General features: G+C 35.1%; 1 protein-coding gene across 1 annotated transcript in view; it reads right to left on the bottom strand.

Moving 5' to 3' along the window:
* The window catches only part of LOC135797357 (hemicentin-1-like), a 117,787-nt gene extending 97,362 nt beyond the window's left edge, over positions 1–20,425 (bottom strand). The window contains exons 1-2 of the mRNA XM_065309660.1: positions 20,150–20,425; positions 15,082–15,134 (exon numbers count right to left, since the gene is read on the bottom strand). Of these exons, the coding sequence (XP_065165732.1) occupies positions 15,082–15,130 (49 nt within the window). The 5' untranslated portion in view covers positions 15,131–15,134; positions 20,150–20,425. The remainder of the gene's footprint in view (positions 1–15,081; positions 15,135–20,149) is intronic.
* Positions 20,426–22,009: the final 1,584 nt, after the last annotated feature.

The following is a 22,009-nucleotide window of genomic DNA, read 5'->3' as shown; positions in this document are numbered from 1 at the left end:
CATCATCGGTTTTAATAGTCTCTTCATATCCCGGCCATTAACCTCAAAATATTAAATTTTCAATCGTTTTGTATCAACTAGCGACATCTGCTGGTAGTGAATTTTATTATCCCTACTAATATTATAAATGCGAAAGTCCTGATGTTTGTTACACGTTCACGCAAATACTACTTAACCGATCATCATGAAAATTTGTACACATATTCTTAGTGGTCCCTGGATGGTTATAGGCTACTTTTTATTTAATAAAAAATATTTTTGAAATAAAATAAAGAAATTGTTTAGCCAATAATACCTCTGCATCTGGCTATTTGACTACTTTAACGCCATCTAGCATTCCAGCAATGAAGCTCAAACCTAAGTACTATAGTACCATCACACTGTATTATCACACTGTATTACCGACAGCTACGTCAACATCAAATCCAATTGACTACACTATGGAGACTGTACACTATACTTCCATAGACTATACATTCAGCCATTTTAAACTTCGCGCCATTCTACTTCATTGTTACTTCTTCTGTGACTACAGACGCGTACGGGAGCAACTTCATTATTTTAGATATTCGCGAGCGAAGCCAAGGGTTAAAGCTAGTATTATATAATTATTTAGTATTGTCCAAATGTAATATTGATTCGTAGGTCACCACTTCGGGGCCATGATAAATTCCGACACACACTGATTTTTCATCCACACGTATAAATTGCATCATCAATTATTTCGAGCTCGGTTTTCCGCCCAAATGGCCATGCCATGGTCCGGCCTTCCTTGCGGTCGAACTTTGCTCCCGACACTCGGCGAAAAAAAGAGTAAAGAAGTGCGCGCGCGGGCGTGCGAAAGAATTTTATTTAAAAGTTGCGCCCGCAGAGTTAATAAATAACTCGAAATGAATAATGGCTCTTGGGCGCTGTGTGGCCGGGCGCCTCAAATGGTAATTTACTAAAATCGTTACCAAAGTCACATTTGTCTAAATTTTTTTTTTTTTTTTAGTTTCTTTTAAAAACTTTATAATTAGTTAATAATTTTGTTTTGTAATTTGTAAAAAAATAAACTTTTTTGTTTTTTTTTTTGTTTTTTTGTTTTATAGGTTGCATAGAAAAAGGTGTAAAAAATAACCCCTAATAATGATTTCCCGGCGCCTCCACTTTGCGATTAATCTTTGAAGCAATATGATTATCAAGACGAATGCGCACTATTAATCTATTTATTCCGGTTATTCGGGTTATTTTGGCATTTCCGTGTTATTGAGTTTCCTTTGTCACGAACCCCACAACAAAGGAATCATCTAAAATATTCATTTAAATATAGTGTAACATTTTCCCATTTCTTTTCCTTTTTTCTACACATAAAAAAAACTAGGCCACAAATATTATTTTCACACCTTGAGGTGAATATCTTATAATTGTAGAAATGCAGAAACTCCAAAAAAAATTATGAGCGATGTTTGCGACGTTGAACAGACAAACACAAAACGAAGACAAAAAAAAGTGGAAAAAGAAAAAGTTTCACAAGTTTCGAATGCGAGGAGCAATGAACGACGCAAACCCAGCAGTGGCATTCCGATGAATTCATAATTGCGTCTGGTAAGTACTTAATGTGTTTATGGCATCCAGCCAGCACATCGTCGGCATGCAGCGCCCCTCGCCCTCAACGTCACCCTCCATTGTCATCCAAACGAATTTATAATGGCTCGTTGTGTTGCGCCTCAAAAGTAAGCTTATTTTAATATTTTAATATTTTAACAAGTAGTGACATCTAGTGGCCGCATTTTTCTATATTTAATATAAAATATATGCAAATTCATTCGGCGTGAACTGTTTCGACAATACGTAAACGAATTACCAAACTCAAAGTCGTGGATTTCGGCGGCGTGCTAATAGAATAACGCGATTAGAAATTCGCCAACAATTTCCGTATTTGCGCGGCTGTGAGCGACGTCATCAGTTAGCCGAATTCAAAACGACACTTTGGAGAGACACTCTAATGCCTAGATTTAGTGGCTGTGGATTAAACTTTAAGATATTTGAATAATCTTTGGTTATAATCTGTAAAACGGCTTTTTATTACAACTAACGCCATCTATCGGTGATTTTTAGTACTAAAATGTACATAGATTAATATTGTAATGGTTCTATCATGAAATCTTTTAAACCGTTTCGAAAATCTTTATCGCACGGCCCGCAAAACATGAAAATCTCCTCCCCTTAAATTCATATTTAAAATAAATATTAAAAGTAAAAAAAATAAATAAATAAAATTTTATAAAATTTTATTTTAATTAAATAGTTTAAAGTAGTTTTTTGATTTAATAGAGTCAAATTTAGGTTATGTGAGGTATTTAGTATAGGCAACCAAATATACACAACGTTTATTGAGGTATTTAGTACTTAAAAATCAAATTTCTTAATATTTGTACAATTTTCAGTTAAAATCTATAATAATTGTAATTTTATTCCAACTAACGCCATCTATTGGTGATTTTTGTACTAAAAACTACATAGAATAATATTGTAATGGTTATATCATGAAATCTTTTAAACCGTTTCGAAAATCTTTATCGCACGCCACGCAAAACATGAAAATCTCCTCCCGGTCGCAAACGCGTCGATACATAACCAAGACAATAGTGGTGGTGAAGTAAACACACACCCTCGTCACACCGCCTGTCCGCCAGATTATGCAGCCTGCAAGCAGCGACCGCAACCCAACATACACGCGACTCGCAAAACAAACATAACCACACATAGGAGAATAGCGTATGAAAATAGAGGTTAGAACGAGTTGGAAGGTTATACAGTCTCTGAATGTATAAATAAATCTTTGTGTGTGTGTGTGTATTGTGTGTAAAGTCTGGAAAACCTTTTGGGAAAGCCAAGCGTCATCTTAAAATATCAATATTTATAACCTACACATGCGGGACGATGGATTTATTGCGGCACAATGCAGCGATATTTCATTGTGTTGCGCGACACAACACATAACCTCAATTGAACTATGCGTATGAATATACATTGCGATATACTCAATGCGGAATTGGAGTCGATTTTAGTTTTAAAGCAGAAATCAATAGTTTTGATGTGTTTTAAGTGGTGATATCTTGTGGTGGGGTTAAGAACTAAATGTTTAAATGATTTAATGTTAAGATAACAGCGGTTGAACGCAATTGAATTAGTCTTGCGAGTTGTAGACGTCAAAACATCAAAAACAAACATTTCGCGGGTTTTCGGGACGGAAACTTCCTCGCAAGAATACCGCGCTTGCAGAAGACATAATTTCATGAATAATTAAACATCCAAATGTCATTTTATAAAATATATAATAAAATAATAAAAAAAATAAAAATTATTTATAAAATATATTAATAAATTGTAATTTGTAAAATAAAAAATATTTTTAAAAGTTTTCTACGTTAAAAACATGTTGAAAGCTTTAAAAGCTTCGAAAGCTTTGAAAGCTCTCCGGACTGCAACACTTTAATATTCAAATCAGGTACGCGAGCAACTAGAGCAACTAGAAACTTTTATTGGCGATTATCTCTGTCGGCGATGCAGATATTTAAGGTTATGTGTGAATTTGAGGTTAGTAGTTAATAGAATGGCTAAGATGGCGGACTTAAAAATTTAAAATTAATCACTCCTAGAGGGCGTTAGTTTGTCTACCGACTTTTCTTTATTATTCATGACGCTTTGTGCGCGTGGATTACGAACGGGCTCGGCGTAATTAGAAAATTTAATGTGTTTGCTTCAATTTTGATGATGAGGTCAGCGCAATAAGGGATTAGCTCAAGTTTAGCAATTAATCACTAAATTACGAAAGAAGAAATTAAGATGAAACAAAACAAATTTTTAAATTAAAAAATTAGAAAAATTATAATTTTTGGTTTTCGGTTACAGATTTCCGGTTGAATGTATCAATAAAAAATTAAATTATTATATTTTAATATTTAGGTTGTATTTCCGGTTTTACAGACACTGATTTCCGGTTTTCCGGTTTTGAAAAAAAATGTTTTCGTATATTTTCCCAAAATTTAACCAAACCTTGTAGTTTCTACATATCAAGTTCATTATTTGTAGTAGCGTATGTCTGAAACACTAAAACTACCCCTATCTAACATAAATATTTGCATAGTGAACTCTGAGGGTGGATTTAAGCGCGCATACATGAGAAACGACCGGGATAAAAAACAATAAGACAACGCGCTTGCGGAAACCGGCCGCCATCAATTCACTTGACCCATTTTCGGCTGCGGGAATTTTAAAATATCACATTTAAACGCCGCGGCCATATTTCCGCGCTTCGAGCAGCGCGCGCGCGACCCTCTCGCCAACCTCGGGGGGTAGATCCGAGATTAGACGAGATATATGTCCGCCACTGCTCTGCATTATTTATGCACACGCCAGCAGCTACCTGAAGGCAGGCTTACATCCGCGCACCGCACTGACATAACCCAACATAACCTGGCGAAGGCGCCGGGCTTACATTACTACACCTATGATTTCTTCAACGCTATGCGCTACGCTATTATTTTTTAGTGTGATGGCGGCGCGCGGTGAAGATTTTCTTGTTTGCCAGATGACACGCTCGGTAAATAGACGGGAGAGAAGTTGAGCGCACCGGGCGTCCATTTACCGCATGATTAGTTCTTGATCTTGTGAAAAACACGCGCCACCACTTCAACATCCACTCTTGGGCTGTGCCAGCGCATGAAAGCAAGCCGCAGGCTGGTAGTGAGGTTTTTGCTCACATATGTGGTGGCGAAATTGTGGCAGCTTGTTTAAACAACCAAAAACATCCCCTAAAAATTCATATTTAAATATTAAAAGTAAAATATTGAGAGTAAAACAAATAAAATTTAATTAAATAGTTTTGAGTAGTTATTTGAGTTAATAGAGTCAAATTTAGGTTATGTGAGGAATTTAATATAGGCAACCAAATGTACACAGTGTTTATAGATGTATTTAGTACTTAAAAATCAAATTTTTAAATATTTGTGCAATTTTTTGTTAAAATCTATAATAACTCTAATTTTATTACAACTAACGCCATCTAGCGGCTGTTTTTGAACTAAAATTATAACTCCTCTTATTTATTTAAATAAATATTAACAATAAAACAAAAAAAAAACACTTTTTACCTAAAAATTATTCAAAAATTAAAAGAATAAAATTTAGGTTATGTAAAATCAATATAGGCCACCAAAAGTACAAAGTGCGTTAATTAGTGTGTAAAAAATTTGCTTGAGAAATTGCCAGCAAACTTTTCGACAGTTTCATTGCCTGTGAATGCAACCGGGTGAATGGCGAATGGCGAATGCTGAATTGAAGATGCTGAATGTGTTTTCAACTTGCGCATTAAGGGTGGTAGCTGGTTGATGATGATGGCGGATGGTGGATGTTTCGCGGTGAATGGCAAAGTAAGTTTTAATTAAGTGCGTCGGAAAAAGTACCTCGACGTTGTTTTTTGCGTCGTATTTTAGTTCGGTTCCACTCAACCACCCTCGGAATGTATTGCGCAGCCCTCACCACGAAACAATTCGCGTTAATTACGGCGATAATCACCGTGTATTGTCTGTGACAAATTGAAATAATCACGCTGACGGAAATTTAAATATCAAAACCAAATTTTTTATTTTTTTTTTGTTGAAATAGTGAATGTTTTTAATTATTCAAGGGTTGTTTTAACGTTAAGGGTTGTAACCACACAACACACTCATAAATCATGCAGTAAAATAATTTTTCCGGTTTATTTTGTGGATTCGGTGAAAACCGAAAATATCAACTGCACACGCCGATGAAGTGTGTGCGTCACGTGCACCTTTGATCGAAAAACCGCAAACCCGCATGAAAAATAAACCCGGCGCACAACAATAACAACAGCGTTTCATGCGGCGTGTGCGTTTAGCATTTTGTCGACGAGTTTGTGAAAACCCCCCCCCCCCAAGTGAAGTTTACAAATTTAGATTTATTCTACACTTGACATTTCGACATTCTGTGGTTGTGGTATGTTTTAATAGTTAAATTTTCAACAAAAAATTTTTCATCCCTTAAATAAAAAAATTGAAATTTGAAATTTTACGTTTCTCATCACGTTTGGCATGAAACTACACCAAAATACAAACTTTTTGATGAGCGTGCATACTCTCACCCTCTCAAACTCACCCCTTCTTCATCATTTTCATCCCCCTAGTCGCTATACTCGTGTCTAAGCATCTAAATGTCTAAAACGTCTCCCGAACAATCTCAGCGCAATTAGGCAAGTTGTATATCGCTAATTAAATTTGCGTCGCAGACGATGTCTGCGATTAATTGAATAAAAATAATAAACCACCAAACAACCGCCCTTCAGAACTGCTCACTGCGTGGAAACTTGCCGAGAAGTTAATTCACGTCTGGTTAATTTCGTGCAATCGGCGCGGATTCAGCATAGGAGCGGTTATAAACGTAATTGTTGCGAGTATTTGGATGGTTTTTAAAGTCGGTCGACGTTTTAGTTGGGGTTATGTTGTCGTTAAAAGAATCCAAGCAAAGTGGAAGCAGACGCCGTGCAGATGGCATATTGTTAGAACTATTAGTGAAATTGCTGGGAGACATTAGAGAAGTTTTTATAATACTTAACCTTAGTTTAAGTTTCAAGTGGGAAAGGATTATATTAACTCCAAGAAAATTTATTGTGAGAATTTGAGAAATATTTTTAGAAAAAAATAAATTTTTGCATATTTTTTCGCAAATTTTGCATTTTTGCAAAATTTTATATGTTAGGCTTTTTAATAACTAAAAACTATTTTTTAATATATTTATTGGTATTATTAGTCAATTATTGAAAAAAAATTACAGTTTTAAATTTTGCAATTTTGTATAAATTTTTGCAAATTTTGCAATTTTTTCAAAATGTTTGCTAATTTTACAATTATTTTCAAAAATTTTACCCTCAAAATTTTTTAATAAAAAAACTCATTTTATAATATAATTATTGATTTAATTTGTGACTTATTGACCAAAAAAAATTTATTTTTTCAATTTTTGCAATTTTGTCATTTTTTCCCAAAATTTTTACTTTTAGTCTTTTTAGTGTGCTAAAAGTAAATTTTTCAGTTTTATCCCTGATGAAACCATTGCATCACTGAAGCGTGCCACCGTTACACGCCGCGCTCGGTTTGCCACCCCCTTTGACTGTGCAAAGCGCCCGAATTATTAACATTGTTCCCAAAAGTTGGAAAAGTTTCCGGCCGACTTATGCATATTTGAGGAGATAATTCGATTGAAATAAATTGAAATCAAATTTATTTTACCACCCTCAAACCCCGCTTAATCAAAAACTTTTCCTCCTCGAACTCCAACAGATTTTAAACTAGGTTAAAAATGTATGCAACCAAATATACACGTTATTAATACACATCTTAAACCCTGTACAATTTAAAAGCTTTTGAATTTGAATGGAAGAATAGTCGAGAATCAACTGATATTTATTCTGTTTGCAGTGCCAGTGCTCGAGGGGTTGAAGAAAAGCTCGGGAATCCGCGTGCGTCGCGTGGTTCGCGTGGTTTTCCGTCGAAAAAAGCAAACGAGAAAAAGAAGAAAAAAAAACGAAACACTTTATTGTATTTGCGCAAGGCACGCGAAGTTCTTTGTCGGCGTCGTCCAAACCTCGCGTCGACCTTTCGAGAATCCGATTCCTTTCGATTCGCTTCCACCACCCACCCACCACCCTATGATTCCGTTTGATGCCACCTCACAAATACCTTCCTTTCATGTCACGTCCTACTACAAACAACAGCCGGGCGCAATTCAAGAGGAATAATTGCGATTTGAGTAAAAGTTTAAGTTCGGAAATAAGGCATGCAAATGAAAAACACGTAATGACTTTAAAAGGGGTTAAAAATCGATTAGGAAACGGAAAAATGCAATTAAATTCCTCAACTCATCACCGAAAAAAGAACAAAATTCATTTAAGGGTGTGTGCTGTTAAGGGTTGGTTGATTGCGAATGCCTAAGTGCGCAATGTATTATTTATCGGCGCATTGAATCGACGAGGAATGGTCGAATCGCAAAAATGCTTAGCATTCTCTTATGAGCGATAAATTAAACGCGCTTCGAGGGGTGGAAAATATTTTCTTTTATTCCCGAGTTGATCACAAACCAAACTTGACTCTAGAGTCGTATATAATCTACCTTAATTGGAGCGAATAAATCATTAAAAATAATTAATCAACTTTTTTCTATTTTCTGAAAAATTTTTCATTTTTTAGAAAAACATTGTTTAACCGACTATGTAAGCAATTTTCTGCTTGTTTAGAGTATGTACGCTGTGCATGTTTGGTGCTTCAACCTCTTCAACCCTTAAACTTCTTCACCCTGCTGCGGCTAATTACCGCGAGGGCATCTTAGCGAGTAATTAGCATCGTGTGCGCGTTGAAAGTTCATCTCCGGCAAGTAATCGGATACTTTTAACATTTTAGCGCAACCACGTGCGGAAAAATACCCTTTGAGTGCGGGATCACTTGAAGGTTCAACGAAAACATTCACTTCAACGTAAATCCGCAAAAACAAGCAATTTTCTTGGAAAAGAAAAAAAATTGTGTGTGAAATCTGTCAAGGGTTGAGAAACTGATGAAAATGTAGAAAGTTGTTAGATATCCATTTAACACTTGGTTAACTACACTAATCTAAATTCCTGCGATTTGGTGTGCGTGTCCGGATCATAATCGTTTGATGTCAAACCGTCAAAGCTTGAAAGCACTCAGTCAGAAACTAGCGACAAATTGTTAAAATTACCACTACGAGTCAAATCGTTTTAAATTTTAATTCTAAAAATCATGTTTGTATTAAAAAGCAATATTGCAGTTTAAAAATAAAAACTAGTTAAACCTGAGGATTAAAACCTTTCAAAAAATCCAATTTCCAAACGTTGCAACTGTCACAAAAGTTAAATTACTATTTATTGGCGTGTGTTTATTTATTCACAACTGTATTTTTCACAATTAAACATGCAGAGCGCTGCGGATTTGTTTTTGTTTTAACCACCGCATGAAAGTTTTAATGCTTTAAATTGATTTTAAAACTAAAATTAAAAACTAAAACTACAACTAGAAGTTTTGTTGCGATGGTGGTGGTGGAGCGGCGGACGGGAAAGCGCATTATCTAGCTGTGGCGCAAAGTTGAAATTTATGTTAAAGTTTCAGCGCGTCCGCGTCTTGAAAAAGGGTTTTCGTTTGGACGCAGAAGCACTAATAAAGTGTTTGCGCCGCCGAGAGTATGATGAATAAACCTGTTAGCTGCAGTGGAGGCGCCGGGCGCGCGCGCGCGCGGGTTGGAAAAAAGAGTGGAGCGCGCACACCGCTTCCGAAATGCGAGCGCACCGAGATTAAATAAGATTGATTGACTCACCTGAAACAAAAACGAGATGGGTTGCCTAAAAATTTCAGCGGCATGCACTGATGTAGTCATAATCGAAAGTTTCGAGGTTTTTGGAACATTATTCAGAATTTTAGAAAATTTTGAAAAATGAGGGAATTTATGCTATTTTTATAAAAATTTGAATATGAATGAATTTTAACTTACTTTGGTTTAATATTTTTCGTAGTTTAGGAAAAATATTACAATTTTTGCAAAAACACAATTTTTGAAAGTTTTAGTAAAAAATTGCAAAAAAGAAAAATTTAAAAAATTAAAATAATTTTCGATTAAATTTAGGTTAAATAACGAAAACGATCCAAACATTTCAAAATTTTCGATTATTTTCATTTTATCAAAGTTTTTGGCAATTCTCTGCAAAAATAACAAAAATTCCCAAAATTTTCCCTAAAAATACAAAAAATAATTACAAAAATAGAACAAAACTTAATTTCTCTAAAAAATGTCCTAATTTTTATTTTATAATTAATTTCCCAAAAAGTATCCGTGTCATACGCATATAGGTCTAAATTAATTCCATCTGTCGAATGTTGGCAAGCGGCGCGTTATGAATAATTCCATTTGATCATTGCCGGATTGGAATTAGACGCGAACGCGTCGACAAAATAATTGTCACAGTACGCGCGTGTGTGTGCCGCGCACTCACAGGACGATATTATACAATATTACACGCGACTATACATATAACCAGCTTTAAATCAAAAACAAATGAAGAGCGCTTGCTTGTTTCGGACATTGTGCAGCGCTGTGCTTTATTGCGAACCTCCAATTTGGGAAAGGATCAAAAGCATTCCAACCCCAACAATTATTTCAATTTCAATGATGTTTATACTTGTCGTGTTTGCCATGCATTATGATTGGATTGCATTCAAAGTTATCAAATTGCAAATTTTACAGGAAAAAATAGGAGGGTATTATGTATCAAGTGGATAAATGGGAGTTTTTGTCATTGGATTTATTGAGAGTGAGTTTAGTGAGTGTTTAATAAGGTTTAGTCACGTATTGCTTACACTTTTTTTTTCTTTCACTTTTTTTCACGTTGAGTTTTGGAATTTGAATTTTTTATTTTAAATTTTCAAAATTTGCTCACAGTACTCCACCCCGTGACTAAAACCCGTGGATAAAGTACTTTTCTCACGGCTTTAGCCATCCATGTAAAAAATTTCACATTTTGTGTCTTAAAACCGTAAATAAACTGATGTTGAAAATTTATATTTTAATAAAATTTGTTTATTTTTATTCTGAGCTACAAAAAACATAATTTTACTTTGTTTGCTTTACTTTTACTTTTACTCTTACTATAAGCACTTAATAGGGTTTACTAAGGGTTGAAAGAAACAAACAGAAGACAAGAAGACGTCACGCTGCGCCCTTTTGAACAGACTCCAACACAGGGCGCAAACGACGTTGAGACAGATTGAAATCTAATCCCAGCGCCTAAATTTAAGAAGAGCGTAATGCGCGTTCCGTGTGAATGCACGAAGGGTGACAAATTGCTCTCAGCGCGCACGGGATCACAAAATAACGCCTATAGAAGGGGTGGAAATTAAGGTGACCCCCTAATGAACAATAGCAAATTTATTCTAAGTCTTTGCCAAAGCCTAATGGCATTTATTTTGAGTTCGAAACAATTAAAATACTTTACTGCATTTTGTATTTTTAGCAAATATTGATTTTTTTGCACTCGCACGCATAAATAATTTAATCTTTTTCATGCCAAGTGTAATTAGTGAAACAGCGCACATAATAAACGAGCGCGTAATGGCCGCCTCGTAGGGGTTGTTAATCTTGGGGCTATATTTAAGGAAACACGCACGTTGACTCGGAAAATGCCAGGTTTGCAAAATTCGGACGTGTATTCATATTGGCATCGTTATTCGAGGCAAAAGGGTGTATTTTAAGGGTGAGCAGTGATGAGGGTTGAAAAGGGGATGCAAACTGGTCGGCTTAGATGGATTTGGCCGGATCTCGACGGTTATGCATCCCTTTGCATCTCTTCCGGCACTATCCATGTCGCAAACCCTTAAAGAACGAGTTACACGTCAAAATCTCCAAAACTACTATCGCCATCTTACGGAAAATAGCGTTAAATATTATCACACATCAAAAATGGTTGAATTTTTGTGTGGGTAACTAAAAGTCGATTTGCGTATGGCATGGAAATGCGTCGCTTGAATAAAAATGAAATGTCATGCTGAAAGTATTGAATTTTTTTGCGGTTGTATCAAAGAATGATTGATAACTTTTTGAAAATAACACAATGCAACACAGAGAAATTTACTGGGCTGGTGATTTTGAGCGGTGGTGAGAAAGCGATTTTTTGTGTGGATGGGTTTGTGTGGGTGTGTGGGTGTGAGCGGCAAGGGAGGAAATTGCGAAAGTTTAAAATAAAAAGTAAACAACATCAAAACTTGGCACGCGAGGACGAGAACCGCAAACTGGAAAAATAGATGATGTAATTTCGAGCATTATTCTTCGGCCAGCATCTGCGCAAGGCCAAAGTGGGAAATGGAGACAGTCAAGACAAATAGTGATGACTTGAGACAACTAAAACAAATACAGAAAGTGCAAAAATTATAGTGGAAAAATGGAAAATTTGAAAAAAAAAAATTTTTTGTAAAAAAATTGTTTTTGAATAAAAATTGTTTTTGGCTAATTTTCGTAAAATTTATTATTAAACTTTTTATTTCAATAAGATAATTAACCCTTTCTTAATATTTTGTCCAATTTTAATAAAATTATTGAAATTCTATCTAAAAAGTAGAAAAATATTGAAATATTTCCAAAAATTTTTCAAAAGATTGGATTTTTTGCTCAAATTTTTGTACCAAGGTTATTTCTATTGCAAAAATCTAAAAATTTAAGTATTGCCTAAAAATTCTTCTTCATTTTGTAATTTTTACTAAATTTTGCCAAAAATTTGAATAAAAACAATAAAATTTTTCAAAAAAAATTTTTTTCTGTTTTTTTTTTTCCATTCCCGAAATAACTTCCCAAATATCTAAAGTTCTGAGAAAACAGATGATGAAAACTTTGGTCTTACTTTAATTCTTCCTAAAAAGTAGCAGAAAACTTTAAAAAATTTAAATTTCAATAGCTCAAACACTTTGCCAATAACATAGGCAACTTTCCAGACACATTAGCAATATTCACCTCACCAAACCTGCGTCGTCATCAATGCAGATTCAACTGCCCGACAACACCTCAGTTCCCACCCTCAAACCCCATCCGCACCAACCCCTAAGACAACCAAAGTTCCACCATTTGTAAACTAGTTCTCTAGTTGCGCGAATTGGGAAATTCGGCGATTGCATCGACACCGAAAACACGTTTAACGCATTTCACGCCGCAATTAACTCGAAGCGACACATTTCCACCGACACTCCACTAAAGCTCAACAACAACCCCTAAAATTACATATCCACGCACGCGGATGACACTTGCGTGAAACTTTCCTTACAAATCCAATGGATTAATATTACGAATTTCCACCGCTTCCACATCGATACAGAATATTCACACAGCTCACCTCTGGAAATGTGTAGCAATAATTCGCATTGGGTTATTTCCATCTACAATATGCATGGTGATGCTGTATGCCGCAATGCAAAATGATGGCAAGGGGTGAAAAAGGGGAGTGGGTGAGAGTGAGTGTATGCTTTATGCACACGGGAAACGTTACCCATTTCCGCTCAATTTGCAATACACGCTCGCAAAACAGGAAATGCGACGCGTACGCTGCGTAATTTACAAGTGCATTAATTTCACCCTTGTTAAAAATCAAAATCATGTTACTGATTAAAAACTATATTGATTTTTATTCTATTTTCCCACAAAAATATATTCAGGTGCTTTTCCGTCTGCAAAGTGCCACTATTTTTGAATAGCTTAACTTTTCGTCTTTCACTCTTTTCAATAAAGTTGGCAGAGCTGGCGGGTAAGTGCGGCGCATTTCGAGCGCGACCCGCCGGCCACATGAAAGCGACCAATGTCCCGAAGCGGCGCGCACTAGCGAAAAGGTTCAAGGCGAACACAGCCCCGGCGCCTCCACCATCCGTGCCAAAAATAATCTTTTTCGTTTCCTACCTTTTCCAACCCCTTCAACCCCTCTGGCCACTACTGCCATACACACAATTTTGTCCGGTGTAGTTTTTTCTTCTTTTTCTTGCGCATTGTTTCTTACTGAGGTGTTATTTGTCCCAGGCGCGCATTAATCTAAATCCAATGAGCGCGTCATTAGCCACGGCAAGAATTTTGCCCACACTTACAAATAAATACAATACATACCCTTAGCTTTAGTTTAAGTTGTGTTAAAATAAGGGTTGTGAAATAAACGTATAGTGTTGGTTTTTCGCCCGAAAGATTACAAATACCGCATGAGTTGAATGCGTAATGAGCGATCGTATCAGAGAATTAAAATTACATCAAAACAAAAACCCTTAAACTACCCCTAAGTAAAACAAATTCGCCGAGAATCAAATTAAATAAAATCAGCACATATAAAATGTTTTATTAGTTTTACTATTGTATGTAAAGCTTTTTTTATTTTTTTATATGAAAAACACGCAGAAGTAAAATTAAGGGTGGTTTTCTAATCAGTCATGGTCCCCGCAACTTGACGGCTCGTAATAATTAGCAAGGAATCTGATTTGAATGTTGTACGTTTGCACGGATTAGTAAAATGACTTCATTTGAAGCTTTTACCACTTTATTTGTTTTCATTATCGAGGAAAGCTTTTCATCCCTTATGGCGCACATATGTGCATGTGCATTTATGAAATCTGGTGACCTCGTATCAAGCGTCTGCAGCCGGCGGACGGTTCAATTTCGACTTGCATTCCGTATTCATAACTCGCAGGAGCTTTCATCCTGAGAAAATGAGCTTTTGTGCGCTTATTATCAAATTAAACTAATGAAAGCTTTCTACATTCAAATATAATTTATTAAATTGATCAAAAATAAATAATTTTAAAACTTTTTTACAATTTTTTTAATTTTTGAATTTTTTTTAAATTTTATGCTTGTTTGCAAAAGAATTAATTACTGGTGTGCACCATTTTGTTACGCAATAAAAATACACTTTGTCACACGTGCACGAGTCACTCGACTTTGATAATTAATTTTAGTCACACGACGCAGGTCATTAAAACGTGCAAAAAGCTCACCAATCACGTAAAATCACAAAATATTTTATACCGGTATAAATTTTTGTATGTTTAACATGCAGCAAAATTTCCGCCAATAAGTTATTGTACTCGCACTTGAAAAGCTCTGAAAGCTCGATTTGAACATGATATCCAACAACAGCGTTCTGCATCAAAAAGCTGCGAAAACGATCGATTCGACGTCCGACCACGTTGTAAAAATAAATTGTGTGCACGTTACCGCCGTTTCCGGTCCGAATTCGCTTTTATCGGCGGCCATTTGCAAACCGGTTGAAACATTTGCACGTTTCCACGTGTTTATTGTTCAGTTACTACTTGTACAACAAATATATCAAAAGCTACAATTTAAAGTTAGTTTTACATATTTTATAAAATGAATTCATTTAAAGTTTCATTTTATACCCGGCGCCTCCACTATATTAAACTATATGTTAATTATTTCGAATAAAAAAATTTATATTTTTATTTTTTTATTTTTTGAATTATAGGTTAAGTTTCTTACCGTTTGTCCAATAGGCGATCAACAGGAAGAGTAGAATTCGTCCATCCATTGTTCTGAAACACAGAAAAAGCATAAATTTTAATTTTTCAAGAGTTTCTCCAGCTTTATCTCATCCTCAATTCACACTTCCGCGTAATTTCCACTCGTCGAAAGCCCAAAACTTCAAAACTACCGTGCAACCAGATAAAAACTTCTCCTCCTACAACCATTCCTATTCAAAAGCTCGGTTAGTCCTCGTAGTTCAACACGCTTCGAATGTAAGCTTACATTCGAGCTAATGACGCCCGAACACCTTCGAAACAGTTCGCGCGCTCCAACTTTGAGCTTTTCTTGAGCTTGCACTGAGCTTTTATCCGAATTCATTTTGGTTCTCATAATTAATGAAAAACTTGCAACTAGCGCTCGCCCACCAGAATTACCTGGCAATTTATCAACGCGCGCGCGAAAGCTCCCGGAAAGCTTCCGGCACTTTTCGCGATTTTATAATACAGACTTTAAAGAAAACATAGCGCATTTTTAACGCAACATAACTCAATTTTTAATCTGCTTTCCGCAAAGTTTTTCCATGCGAAAGCTCCGCGTCGCTGGCGGGTTCACGTTCTAACAACATTTAACATTCAACATAGACACACGTTACAGCAGCTTAAAATCCCATCATAAATCTTTCCGAAATAAAACATAAAATATTTATTTTTTGCGTTAATTAGTAAATTACGCTTTTGTTGCTCATAATTAATTAAAATAGTTTTGATAGCTTTCGGTATGCTATTAGTTGTATTAGTTGTAACACAAAGTAATCAATCAGTAAACGTCGCGTAAAATTTTCGAAAATTATTTTACCGCAATAAAAACAAGACGCCGACAATCAATGATTAATTAAATGCCATACACGCAAAGAATACAATCTTCTGCAAAACCCAACAAAGTTAATTAATAATTTTTCAATTAAACGTTTTTAATTTTTCCAAAATAAAAATTCCATTGCATGAAAGCTTCCTTATTCACGCTCGAGTCAAGTTTTTTAGCGCTGTAGACTTATTTTGCTTACGCCTCGAGCTTTTATAACAAACAATAGCTTTTATATTACAAGATTTATCACGGCGGCAGTGTCGATGAAATAACAAGCACGACCGGCGACGCCTACGCGTTTTTAATAAATTATGCCCCCGCTACTCGATTACTTGTTGGGCGCTTCGTCCTCCTGTCGCTCTTGAGCTTTTTGTTGTGAGAGAAAAAGCACCGAGAAGTATCTCATCGATCCAGAAACGGTTCGTGTCGCGCGTGCAAAATTGATACGTGCAACAAGAAATGTGCATTCCGCATGAAACACTCGCCAAAGACCAATTATTATTTTTATGCACCGTATTATGGACATTTTTACATTTAACGCTAAAAATATGCTCGCTTGTCCATGTGCGCTTGTAATTGCTTCGTTATTTGAAGTATAATTGCTTTCTTTGATCTCTCGCCAAATGGAAGCGTCTGTTTGGTGCGTTGCAAGAGTCATGGTGGAGGCGCCGGGCACGTGACAGAGAGCGGAGCGAATACAAACACGGCTTTTATTTCGCGTTTCTTTATTTATCTTGCGCCAGCGGCGTCGTTTGTAGCCAGAGTATAAGTGCCGTCCGCGTTCTGGATAAGATTTATAAGTGAGCTTATTCTTTCGCAAAGCTTTAAAGTATCGTCGCGTATTCCCAACTTGCAATACAATACTTACTAGTATAACAAGGCATTCGAACAATAACAACAAATATAAATGTTTTGTTAGAGAAAAAAAATTAAATTTAATATGTGATAAAATGTTTCCATTGTGCGCGAGCTTTGAAACAAAACTCGGAAAGTTTTTTAATTTCAAACACACGATGCTAGCGAGCGCGCGAAGAAGAACAAAAGCGTGCTTTTAAGTGCGATAATGAGTTCTCAAACTATTCACGAGACAAACACATGGATTCTTCGCTGAAATGCGGAGTATTGTGCTCGTTTGTTGTCGTTTACACATTCCGAAAGCAATTCGCGAAATTAAAGCTCTTAAAACAACGTTTTTCAGGATTTTTTTTGGGGGGAAATTTAATAAAAACAAAATGTTTTATTGAAGCATGTATTATACAAAGAAAAATATAAAGAAATTTTTAAAATGTAAAAATTTACTGTGTGTAAAGCATTGTGTTGCCCGGCGCCTCCACTTCCGGGCACCAACTTGTTTTTACAACTGTGTCGTCTACCCAGAACTTTAATTTTAAAAATATTACATAAACTATACTTGGTAAAAAATATTAAATGTGTGTTTTGTTTATAAATTATTTTTTTAACCTCAAAATGCCAAAAATAAAATTTTTATTTTTATTTTTTAAGTTTTTTACAAAAAAAAATATGAAAAGGTTGTTGTTTTGGGCGGCGATTCGTTTACAGCTTGTTTTCCCAGATAGACATAAGGGTAGTTTTGCAATGTGTCTCGTCACCCACAAAAAAGCACCCGCTACTTGAGCGTGCACGAAACACGAAACATCCGCCATTCTAAAAAGGTTGTAGCTTGAGTGTCGACAGATGAAAAAATTTTATAAAGAAGCATACGCTTCGATGTTTCGCGATGCGAGTGGTTGAAATTCTTTCTGGCGAATAACCAGAGCTTCCTCCTACGCCCACGGATATATAAGTCTATATAATATAGCAGAATATATATGTTCAGAGGGTGGAAATTGCGAGTCTAAGGAACATGAATCAGGTTAGATGTTAGATGTTAGATGTTATCCAGGTATAGTCCTGTAGTCTTCTGGTTATGCACGCGTTTTACTTTTTCCACGTGAAGGAACACCCAGGTAACATAATAAAAAATAAATAAAAAGGAAAAAATTGAAAAACGTGAAAATTGAAAGCGAAAAATGAAAAAAATATTTTCTGACAATATATTATCACCACAAACCAATTAATTACGCTAAGTGCACGATGGCAAACATCCTTTCTATTATCCTAGGTAGTTCTAGACGCTTTGCTTTTACCTTTTGGCGTAAACATCACCGGAAACTTCGTTTGTGCCGACATTACTCATTTCCCACGTCTGATTGCTCATTGTCTCAAAGATTCAGTATCAAAACATTATATCCGTAATATAAATTTAGGTCAAACACTGTTTATGTTTGTAATGTCAATGATATTTTCGTTTTTGTAGATTGGTGGATGCGCCGGGCGTAAAAAATATATATTCGCTCGGCAGGTGAATGTTTCACCTTTACCGAATTAATTTCGCACGACGTGTGTATTTCCGGACGTGTATAGCGACCCGTATTTCAATTCCGTTCGCCGGGTCGCGACGCAACGACTCAGTCGGCTGATTTTTTATGGTATGCGTAAAATAAGAGACGAGCAGAGCGGCGGAATTGGAATTAAATTGAAATAAACGCGGCGCAGGATCGTATGCGATGGTAAGCGTAAAAAGTCATTAATTTTAATGAAAAACTCGTTTGGGTTTTTATTATTGTTATTGATTTTAAAATCTATACAAACATGCGTTGAGGTTAAGTGAAAAAATATGCCCATGTTGTGAATACTGCACAAGTTAAAAGGGAAAAATAAAACGTCGTAAATTGTTTATCTGGATGAAATAAAGCAGGTGACTTTTATGATATTAAAAAATATTTTTACGTTTTTAAGCATTAAATTTAAGTTTTTATGTTAAAATTTATAATAAAAATATTTTTAACAATTTCTATCAAAATTAATAATTTTGCACACATAGAATGTAATTCACTTTACTTTAATATAACTTTACTTAACCTTCAAATGACAAAAAAGAAGTTTTTTTTGTCAATATACTTCTTCATCTGTTTTTTCCCTTTTTTGTTTTATTTTTGTTGTACTTCTACGCACTTTTTATGTGAGTTTTTTAGGTTACTTTGCGGTATTCGGTTCAATATTAAAAGGCATCGCTCATTTGCCAAAAAAACTTGGTTTTTTCGGCGCAGTTGGTGCTTTGCTGCGGTCGCTTTGATCTTGACCTCAGATTTTCTTCGGAGTTTTTTTGTGCAAACTCTCGACGCAGGTTTGCGTTTCGAAAAATTTGCAGATTTCATTTCGGCGATGAACGCACAAGAAACGGATGTAAACCCGGAGCAAAGTTTTCTTATTACTAAACTGACAAACAGCAATGATAAAAATGATTCGAAGGAATCCCAGAAATGAATATTTTGACAAAAAAATAAAAAAAATTGCAAAAAATACATTTTATCAATTTTTCAAAAAATTATTTCTAAAAATCAATTTATTATCTTTTTTAACATAAACATATAAAAAATATAAATATTATTTCAAGATATTTATTAATTTATTTATAAATTTGATTTATACAATTATTTTCCAATAATTAATAATTTTACTGAATGAAACTTTGCCAACCACTTGAACTCCAATAAAGATACTCGTATTTAAACATTCATTACTATTTATGACATTTAATGACCTCCCAGCATCATTAACATTTCCAATTCGGCGTTGCTGCCTTTGGGCGTCGCGACGTCGTTGTATCGGCCGCAATAAATCGTCATTAATGTTTACGCATAGCGTAAAACACGAATATGTTTATTGATTTTATTTCCGCGTTTATGCACAACGCAATTAACATACTGAAACGGCAATCATTTGCATTTCGGTATTTATATTTAGAAAATTTAATCAATAGCCTTGAATTTAATCAAAATTAATTCAATTTAGTAACAAACAAATATAACAACAAATAAAACAAATTAAATTAATTTTATTAAAAAAAAATTAATTATTTCAAACCAAAAGTGAGGTTAGAATAATTTCCGTATAATTTTAGTTAACGCATCCTACACCCTGCGTAATGATTCATATAAACGCGCATAATCGCCGTTTAAACCCCTCAAAGTTTATGGATTACGTATTCATATAGTGCTCGAACCAAATCAAACGCCATTTGCATTAAAAACACGTTCCTAATCACAGCTGCCAGCTCAATTTAACACTTTTACACCATTATACGCTCAGCGCCATCTATCAATACCTAGTAAAACTAAAACTAAATGTATTATAACCATAAATTTGAGCTACTCACCTATACTTGCACAAAATGCGTGTAAATGTATGAATATCCACGTGATAGATGGTGTGGCGTGCGAAAAACTAACATCCGTCTTGACACTGTGCACTGTCACTGTTTAGGGCGCTGTGCTGGCCGGTGTTTACATAGCCCATCGTGGCGGCGACTTGATTAGGCAATCTCTGCATTAGCGGTCAATTAATTCGGCGCCAAAATGTGTCCGAAAGGTCCTGCCAGGACGCTCCCAGAGGCATTGTAAACGTCCACTTCAAAATTGCGAAATTCCACAACTAACCGAACTATTTTATTGCAATTTGCAAGAAATTTAATTAATTATTTTATTAATCTGCACAAATTTATTCTAATTTACATATTAGCACTTATTATCACTTATTATTAATTAATTACACTATGATTAGTTATTTTTTTCACTTTGTGTATAATTTAACACGTAATTTTTGTTTTGGTTTATTTTTTCTGTTTTTTTTTATGGAGAAACTTTTTTTGACGCACGTCGTATCGCGATGAAACTTTGTGAGAATGACGACGACTAGCGGAGGCGGCGATTTGGTTGGAGAACGACAGCAGCGCGTCTTTGATGTGCCGACGGCGATCAAAGACTGACTTTGCGGCGGCGTGCGCGAGCGGGTCGGGCCGCCTCCCGCGCCGCCGACGAATGCCAGCGATGGTGGACGAAAGAACACGAGCGGCGGCGATGGCAAAACACACTCGATACTAGTACCTACTAGGAGTTACCTGTACTGGAGGCTGAATCCATTTGGTCGTGACCTAGGACCAAGGGAAAAACGTTTTGTAAAATGTAGAATATTTTGCGAAATTAAAAATTGAATAACTTAAGAATTAAAAATGATAGAATATTTATTTAAAAGCTGTTTGATAGTAAATTTATTTGATTATTTATTTTTATTGGTTTCAAATTAGATTTGGTAAGTCTTATAGTTTTTGAGTAATTTGGAAAAAACTTGGATTTTTCAAAACTAATTTAGTAAAAACTTCTAAAATTTCAAAATTAAAAATTAAATAACTCAGAAAATAAAAATGATAGAAAAATGATTAAAAAAGCATTACATAGTAAATTTAGTGACATTTCAGATAGATTTAAATAATTTTATGTAATTTTTATAGTTTTTGTGTAATTTTGGAAAAACTTAAATTTTTCAAAACAAATTTTGTAAAAACTTGAAAAAATTACAAAATTAAAAATTGAATAACTCATTATATAAAAATGATAGAAAAATTATTAAAAAACCATTACATAGTAAATTTAGTAAAATTTCAGATAGATTTAAATAATTTTATGTAAATTTTATAGTTTTTGTATAATTCGTAAAAAACAAAATTTCCCAAAAAAAAACTTTCAAAACTAAATTTTTTCCTTTCTAGCTGTCGCGATAAGCAAAATGTATGCGACGATAAACATTAGGATCTTTTTGAGCGCTCGCTCCAGTTCCAGCCCCCATTGAAACCCTACCATGCACAAAGTCAGTAGTAGCGTGGTGCAATTTCAGGACGAGTGCAGTCGCTGCAGACATTGCAGTAATGCATCCGTTATATTGGCACCAGTCACCCAGACACAGTCGGCATAAGCACCAGCCCACTTAGTAGACTCTACAGTCACAACACCACCCGCACCCTCCAGAGAGGAGCCAGGATAAGAGACAGAGGATGCATTTCAGCGGATTCCGACCAAAACTGACATCTTTGTAGATTGTATCATCACTTCTCCGCTCTTTTCTACTCTTCTCTACAAATCTACGAATTTAATGTGATTTAGTTAAGTTTGATTAAAAAATATCACTTTAATTTGTTATTTTATTAATTTGATTAAATTTATACGGTGTAGGTGTTCTTTTA

The sequence above is a fragment of the Atheta coriaria genome, unplaced genomic scaffold (assembly GCF_025399875.1).
Source record: "Atheta coriaria isolate IRGN ID8LTWV9N9 unplaced genomic scaffold, Caltech_Dcor_3.1 hic_scaffold_8_pilon, whole genome shotgun sequence".
NCBI classification, from domain to species: Eukaryota; Metazoa; Arthropoda; class Insecta; order Coleoptera; family Staphylinidae; genus Dalotia; species Dalotia coriaria.
This window is presented reverse-complemented; position numbering and strand designations above follow the sequence as displayed.